The following is an 8,847-nucleotide window of genomic DNA, read 5'->3' as shown; positions in this document are numbered from 1 at the left end:
CATATAATGCCTTTTGTATCTCACCTTAAATGTATCGCACCTTAATTTATATGGATCTATCGATTATGACAACGGCTTGAAAATTCTTGTGTATCTTTTGTGCGTATATATTGTGTACAAACTTTTGTTCTCGCAGTTCTGAGCAACCAGCTTGCCCAATATGGAAGATAAAAACCATATCAAACAGGTCATGAACGTGAACAGACTGAAGAAGGAAAGCCCGATGAAAACGTCGGAGCTCATCAAGCGGAAAAACTCATTCCCATGCTTGGAGAGAATCAATTGCCTAAGGATACAGAGAAAGAAAGACAAGAAAATAAGGGAGAAATCAGTGTTGGTTTGCAAACAGATTCATCAAAGAAATCAAAAGAAGGTTTAAAACAAAATGCCAAAGGAAAGCACACGATCCCTCAACCATTTTCTTTGGCAACTGAGACAAGGATGTCCAAGGAAAGAAGAGGTTCAATGGATTTTTCTGCAGCAAATGACCCGGAAAGAAGATTGAAAGAAAAACTGGGTTCATTTGATTTCAAGGACCCACAACCCAAACTATCCAAATCTGTCAGCTTAAAACACAAGTCAGCCCGTATAATAGCTATATCTATGAGATTATCAAAGCAAAAATAAGATTATCTATTTTGTATTTATTGATAAGGTAGTATTGATATATATATTTTTCTTTAACAGGGTTCAATCCTCAGCTAGTACTGCTGGAGAAACTTCCAAACTGAGACGAGCAAATTCTACTACTGCAAATATAACAAGTGCCAAGCTGGCCTAAAGCTACCAGTACCAATCGTGCTGATAAAAGAGCAGGGGTGAGTTCGATCTATTGCTTGGGTTGAAACTAGACGTTTTATTAGCACTGTCTAAAACTATAAAGTCATAACAGCAAGGAGGATGCCAAAGTTTCTTTACTCATGCATGTTCTTAGTCCCTCTAGCTTGCGTGTGATCAGATCAAGTGATTTTCTTAAAAAAGAGGGATCGATGTAGTAAGACACTTTGACCCGATTGTGCAAGTCTCATTTAAAAGTAAGAAAATAATACAAATGCAACCCTTCTCATAACCCTTTACGGAATCATGTGTCAAATGAAAAGTCTTTTTATAAAATAACTTATAAAAGTCACATGATTTTATAAAAAGTACTCTCAATTTAAAATATGATTGTACAAAAAATGAAATGATATTTGCAACTTTAGGTTTAGCAAATCTCAGGCAATTCTTTTGAAAAAAAAAAAGATAAATATGATATTTATATAAAAAAAATTAATTTTTTAATAATAAATTTAACATTTTTTTAAAGAAAGTACGTAAAACTTGTACACTAGGATTGCATCTATCATTGCTGATAAAAAAAAATTGTAAAAAACGCTAAACCACATGCATCATAACTCATTTTATTGAAAAAAAAAAAGCGATTTTTATATATAAAGTCTTTTTTTTTTTTTAATCCAAATTATTTTTTGAGTTTAGTTTCAGTAAAGGGTCTCGAGCTTCTAAAAGCTTATATATGTGTGTGTATATATATATACATATTATATAAAGTGAAGACATGTTTTTAAAAAAATTGAGTTAAATGATCAAGGTAAATATAATTTTAACTTGCATAACTTGTTGAATAGGCTATATGACGTTCTCTAGTCTGTTAGTTACTTCAGAACACCTTCATCCATATCAAATTTTAGATTATAACTCCGCTTAAATTAATAAAAATAGCACCATTTATTAGCATCAAATATCAGAAAAATGCTCAAATATTGGTACCACGTAGGCATGAGTTTGAATATTATCCGGGCTTATCATTATCTTACTATATATATATATATATATTATACGTTTATGACAAATTAACGACAAACATATTTTTTGTCATATATTGCCTTTTCAAATGATAGGATGCCATCAAGGAAAAGATCCAATTAATGAAGGAGGTTGAGAGCAAGTACTACATGCAAGTCAATACTAGGGTACGTACGTACGTTCCTAACTCAATTAGCCATGAATTATCTGCAAAAGCACTAATTAAAAGCCTAGCTAGATATCATTAATTTCACTTGTTTAAACTTCTTTCTTTTTTTCTTTTTTTTTGAAATGAGATATATGATTAAACTTCAAACATTAACACAAGGTTTATCGTTGGATATAAGTGAAGAGACCACAGCTGGCCCTTCCTCCATTCAAACAGTTTCTGTTACACGAGAAAGCTAAACTAGCTAGTTCATGAGCTACTTTATTGTTCCCTATGCTTGTAAAGAGCAGCTTCCAGTTGGGGTGTGTCTTCAACTCATACTTGAGATCTTCAACAAGTTGTCCATGCCATGCAAAATCTGGAGTAGAGTTCTTGATAGCATCTACAACCAGTTTGGCGTCCCCTTCAAAAACAACACTGCCTGCTCCCATTTCATCACAAAGTGTAAAGGCTCTCAACAAAGCATACGCTTCAGCCATGAAAACAGAGGGTACCGAAAGTCTCTGTGCAGCCAACATGAAATGTGGTTCACCATTTGAGTCTTGGGCTACAATGCCCATTCCCATCACCGAATCTGACATCTTGAAGCTAGCATCAAAGTTAACCTTTAGCCAAGAAGATGGGGGAGGGTGCCAAGAGGATACAGCCGCTTGATGTGTCAAAGGACTATGTCTAACCATGCTTTCATTATGAGCTATAGAACAGAAGTCCAAATCAGAGATGACAGATTTTAACACAGCCTTTGGAACATAGAAATTATTTCTAAAAATCAGATCATTCCTTCTTTGCCAAATTCTATAACAGACTACAGCTACCAAGGCCAAGCTCTTAGCTTCAAGTCTGTCACAGAATTCAGTCCACAACTCAGCAAAGCTATCAAAAGGGCTTCCCCACTTTGCCACTAGTGATTCCCGATCTCCCCAAACATCTCTAGCTGCCGGACACTCCCATAAACTATGTAGAGCAGATTCTATTACCCTATCACACACCGGGCAAGTAGGATTATCCAACACCTTCTTCTTGAAAAGATTTTCCTTTGTGGGGAGGAGATTTGATACTGATTTCCAGAGGAATTGCTTTATTTTTCCTGCAACTTCCAAGCTCCAAATGTCTTTCCAGCGGTACACATCCTATTTGCATCCTGATGGTACCCCATTTTTCTGATGTTTTGAGTCCAAGTCAACAAAGTAAGCACTTCTAACCGTGAAAACCCCTTTCTTTGTATAGCCCCAAATGGATAAATCCGCTGCACCTCTAAGGCTAATAGGTAGGCTGCAAATTATCTTCGCTTCTTCTGGTTTAAAAATAGTTTTGACCATCTCCATTTTCCACCTCATATTAGACAAATCAATGAGACAAGATACTTTAGAAGCTGCTGGAATTGTATTTGGACAGGTTTGTACTTCAAAAGTTTTTTCTTGTGGTAGCCATTTGTCCTTCCATATTCTTATTGAATTGCCATTGCCGACTCGCCAAACTGAACCCTTTCTGACTAGGTCCAAAATAGAGCATAAACCTTGCCATATATAAGAAGAACCAGCTTTTGTTTTTGCTTCCAGCACCTGGGAGTGCTTAAAATACTTTTCTTTGTAGAGCTAAGATACTAGAGAGGAAGGGTGTTTGTGAATTCTCCAGATTTGTTTTGCCAATAACGCTCGGTTGAAAGACTGCATGTCTCGAAAACCCAGTCCGCCTTCTTTTTTTGATTTCCCCATCTTCTCCCATTTTCGCCAATGAATACCTTTACCTTCCTTCTTGTGGTTCCACCAGAAATTTGAGAACATCCTTTCTATTTCTCTTACCAATCTTACCGGGAGTTTGAAAATGCTCATGGTGTATGTCGGTATGGCTTGTAGAACACTTTTGATTAGGATTTCTTTCCCAGCTGTTGAGAGGAAGGTATTTTTCCAGCTATTCATCCGCTTCTAGATTTTTTCTTTTAGACCACGAAAAGTGTTGTATTTTGTTCTCCCGACTAAAGTAGGAAGCCCCAAGTATTTATTATAGTCATCACAAGAGATACCTGCAGCTCCTTGGAGGATAAACGCTTTTGACTCTTCTTTGGTATTGGAGCTGAAGAAGAGAGGTTTTCTGTTTGTTGAGGACTTGGCCCGATGCTCTTTCATAGGTTGATAGAAGGTGCATAACTCTAGTCCATTCCTCCATTTTTGCTCTACTGAAGATGACATAGTCGTCGGCGAAGAGGAGGTGATTTATTTTAAGGCCCCCTTTAGAGGCTGAAACTCCTTGTATGTTGCCATTACGTTCCGCTGTTTGAAGAAGCGAAGTTAAGCCTTCAGCACACATAATAAAAAGATACGGAGAAAGAGGATCTCCTTGCCTTAGTCCTCTTGTAGGGGTAAAGGTCTCACCGGGGGTCCCATTGACTAGCACTGAGTAGCTCACTGATTTAACGCACCCCATTAGTAGGCTAGTCCAATGTTCTGTGAATCCCAGTCGTAGAAGTACAGCTTCCAAATAGTCTCATTCTACCCTATCGTATGCTTTAGACATGTCTAGTTTAATGGCCATACTAGCCATTTTACCTTTGTGTCTTGAGCTCATAGAATGTAGTAACTCATAAGCCACCATGACATTGTCAGAAATCAGTCTATCAGAGATAAAAGCGCTTTGGTTCCAAGATATGACATTTGACAACACCCCTTTGGTTTTATTTGCTAGTACCTTGGAAATTAATTTGTAGAGAATGTTACATAAGCTGATAGGCCTAAAATGAAGCATGGCAGAGGGGTTCTTTATTTTCGGAATCAAGGCTATAAGGGTATGGTTGAGACCCTGAGCCATATTTCCAGTGTTTAGATAGTCCAAAACAGCTGCAGTTATGTCATCTCCCACAATATCCCAATGGTCTTTGTAAAAACCAGCGCTGAACCCATCTGGCCCGGGGGATTTGAAGGGCGACATGTGTTTTAGAGCCTTTGTTATCTCATCTCTATGAAAAGGTAGGTCTAATTTTGTCTGCAAATCAGATGAAATTCTCGGCTGGATCCCCCTTAAACTACTTTCAATACAGCTGTGGTCAGGTGAAGAGCTTGTGAAGACCTGCAGAAAATATCTACCGAAACCGCTTGCTATGTTCTCTCTTCCCGTAATCACCCTACCATCCTCATCCTCTATTGACTTTATCTTATTTTTCTTCCTCCTTTGGTTTACACATGCATGATAGAATTTGGAATTTCTATCACCTTGTGTTAACCAGTGAATTTTTGCCCGCTGCTTCCACCGAAGATCCTCCCATTCCAAAAGAGAATTTAGAGATGCTTGGAGGGTTTTGAGCTGCCTCATATTGTTAGGGTTCTCATATTGTTGGTTTCTTTTGATTTCATCCATTTTAGCACGTATATCCTGGTTTCTGTGGTGGACTAGGCTTTTACTCCACTATTTCAACTTCAGGCTGCAGTCCTCTAATTTGTGTTGTGCATTCTGGATTTTACCCCTTTCCCCTGTTACTTTCTGCCATTGAGCTGCTACTAACTCCTTGCAACCCTTCTCCTTGCTCCAGCTTACATCATACTTGAACTGAAAAGGAGACCAACCCTCCCTTGCCCTGTTATAATGAAAAGAGAGTAGTAACGGGCAGTGGTCAGAACATATCGCTGGGAGAACATCCACATATGACTCTGAATAAACTGATTTCCATCCTCTATTAGCAAAAGCTCTATCGATTCTCTCTTTAGTGAATGTAGAGTCTTCGTGACGATTACACCATGTGTACTTTAAGCCCTTCCATCCAAGGTCAAAAAGTTGTCCTTCTTCAACCACTTCCCTAAACATACGCATCTGGGCCTCTCCCCTATCTCTACCCCCCACTTTATCACCCATAGTCAGAATTTCATTAAAGTCTCCGATGGCACACCACCCCCGAGAAGCCGGTTTGAAAGACTTTAACATTTGCCACGATGCCCTCCTACAACTAGTCACCGGATCCCCATAAAAACAGGTCAACAACCACTTTGAATTTGTTTCTTCACTATAGACAAAACCATTGATATGCCGATTGGAGTAATTTAACAGTTCATATTCCACCTCATTCTTCCACATGAGCATTAATCCACCACTCCTTCCCATTGCATCCACCACAACACAGCAATCGTATTTAAATCTACAAGCAATGTTTCTAGCTCTAGATCCCGCAAGCTTTGTTTCTATAAGGAAAATAAAATCGGGTCCTTTTTCCTTGATTAAGAAACCAAGGGTTTGAACTGTTCGGGAGTTCCCAAGCCCCCGACAGTTCCAACTGAGGAGCTTCATGGTGAGTGGCGGGACTGACTAGCAGCCACCGCCAGGTCTTTAAGTAAAACATCAGTGAGAGGAGAAGACCTCTTCGGTGTCTTTGTCCCCCCTCCCTGGGTCCGGTTCTCAACCAGAGGAGAAGACTTCCTCTTAGAACCCGAAGGTAACAAGGAGGGTAAAGGAGGAGTACCTGTTACACGTGCCCATCGTTTCCAGCGTCCTTCATTTTCGGTTAGCTCCTTTGATTTCTGCAACTCTGCTCTTACTTCGCATGCCCCTTTTCCGGTCTGAGTTTCGGACGCCCGTATAAGAGAACCTGATCTGATATTTCCCTCAATAAGTGAGCTTTCACTTTGTTCCGAATTAGGAAATGGCCGAGTTGAGCTGTGAGTTTTAGGGGCCACATGTGAGTAGTTCCCTGATTGGTCCATGGGCTTGGGCCCAGTTGAAGCCCATTCACGAACTGGCGAATTCAAGAGACTTGGATCCGGTTGACCTGGGTTGGCGGGAAGAGATTCGACCCCCTGTATCACGTCTCCCTCTCCGTGTGCCAGTTTCTTCTTTTCACCTGCCTCAGTAGCCCCTTGCCTTCCCGATGTTGACGTCAGTCTAGTCTCACTCTATCCATAGGATTTTTTGGAATCACTGTTAGTGCCATCCCGTTGTGCAGTGTTCTTGCAGGGGTTGCTCCGGTCGAAACTACTTTCGGACTCTTCCCCTGTTTCTGCTCTCCCCTGCTTGGCCTGGAACGCTGGTTTTCTCCTTAGTGGTTCATACGCCCGTAGCCATGGGCCGAACTGAGCCGTCACCGAGTTTTTCAGGTTTGTCTTACTCGGTTCCTTTGTACACCCCTGATTTCCGTGTATTAACCAACCGCACGTGACACAGAAATGGGGAAGTTTTTCGTAGGTGAAAGGGATCCAGACTTTAGTTCCGTTTACTTCAATGAATCTCCCCCTTGCAAGAGCTTTTTGCAGATTAATTTCCACTCGGACCCTCAAAAAGTTACCCCATCCGACCCCGTCTTCCTCCGTGTCGACGTACATAACCCTCCCAAGTGATGCCCCGATCTGTGTACCCCAAGCTTTCGTCATTGTACCAAGTGGCATATTATGCATGCGGACCCAGAACATCTCGGACTGAAACAGCAAAAAGCCCGGTTGCATCGTTCCTTCATAGGGTTGTAGAACAAACAGCATATTGTCAAACAACCATGGTTTGCCTTCTATGATACGATTCTTATCCGCATGGTTTGCGAAAGTGATTATGAATACATTCCGTTCCACCGGCTGGAAGACCGCGTGTTTGCTTATTCGCCATATTTTCTCCATGGTTCTGGAGACAATTTCCTTTCCTATTGTCCGGTCACAACATATTCTTCCTATAAGGCTTAAGCCCCCTTTCCTAATCACTTCGTCGTCGGACCCCGAAGGGTTGACTATCACTTCTTCCTCCTCCTCTGTAAGCTTAAGGTGACCCCACCTATCTTCAAGCTCTTCCATTCTCTCGCCTGTAACAAGACTGAACACTTCACCTCTTTGTTCTCTAAGGGGCCCTAGAGAGCTTCAGAGAGAAGACTATGTTTAAACTTCTTTTTGTTTGTTATTGATAGCAGTATTAATGTATATTAGTCATGATCAACTAATTAACGCGGTATATGTATGTAAATCTGCAGAAGAAGCAAGCAGACCCCAGGCATTGGAGACCAGCAAGCTTCGAAAGACTTCCACATTTAAAACACCTTCATTGCCAGAATATCCTCCACCTTCAAAACCTGCAAAAAAGAAGTTAAGAATAAAGAACTGAATCTTTAAGTTTATGATCAGATAAAGGGTAATAGGCTAATAGCTAACCGATGGTAATTTGCAAAGTGAACACCACCCCCCCCCCCCCCCCCCCCAAAAAAAATAAAAAGGAAGAAGAAAAAAGAGAACAGAACAGAAAGAAATAGCTAACCGATGGTAATTTGCAGGTCCCGGATCATGTCACACGCCTGAAATCTCCGGTGGTTGGCCAGCCAAGCAAGTCTGTGTCTGATGCCCAAAGCAGCAAAATGGATCAAGACAAGGGAAAGATGGCTTCAAAGACGATAAGTAGCAGTGCAAAGGAAACCATAAGCAAAATACTGAAAATTAGAACTCTCAAGGTTTTCAATCCTTCAAAAGAGAAGGTGAAATGAGTACGTACGTTGTTTAATTCGTGTGCGTGCAGTGATCACTTTCTGAAATATCAATTTCTTTACTTGATCTAAGACAAGGGAAAGATGGCTTCAAAGACGATAAGTAGCAGTGCAAAGGAAACCATAAGCAAAATACTGAAAATTAGAACTCTCAAGGTTTTCAATCCTTCAAAAGAGAAGGTGAAATGAGTACGTACGTTGTTTAATTCGTGTGCGTGCAGTGATCACTTTCTGAAATATCAATTTCTTTACTTGATCTAAGACTTACCATTTTGATACGTATCTATCCATGTTTGCAAAGTAGTGTATTAGTATTTAGTAAATCGTTTCGCTTTACAGAAGAACGCCGGATTGCTCCCTTGGTTGTAGTAGATGTGACCCCATCACCATGCATATATATATTTCGTTATGATTTGGATTTGACATGAATGTAACCATGATA

The 8,847-nt window shown here is 40.3% G+C and overlaps 1 protein-coding gene across 1 annotated transcript; it reads right to left on the bottom strand.

Moving 5' to 3' along the window:
• Window positions 1-5,371: 5,371 nt before the first annotated feature.
• Window positions 5,372-6,244, bottom strand: LOC122282381. Its single transcript, XM_043094335.1, has one exon. It carries the CDS (start codon window positions 6,242-6,244, stop codon window positions 5,372-5,374), a length of 873 nt encoding a protein of 290 aa, XP_042950269.1.
• Window positions 6,245-8,847: the final 2,603 nt, after the last annotated feature.

This window comes from Carya illinoinensis, chromosome 11, assembly GCF_018687715.1.
Source record: "Carya illinoinensis cultivar Pawnee chromosome 11, C.illinoinensisPawnee_v1, whole genome shotgun sequence".
Taxonomy (NCBI): Eukaryota; Viridiplantae; Streptophyta; class Magnoliopsida; order Fagales; family Juglandaceae; genus Carya; species Carya illinoinensis.
Note: the sequence above shows the minus strand (reverse complement) of the source record. Positions and strands in the feature narration are given on the sequence as shown.

Coding starts and splice junctions, on each gene's coding strand:
- LOC122282381 (XM_043094335.1), bottom strand. CDS start 6,244: ATGAAGCTCCTCAGTTGGAACTGTCGGGGGCTTGGGAACTCCCGAACA.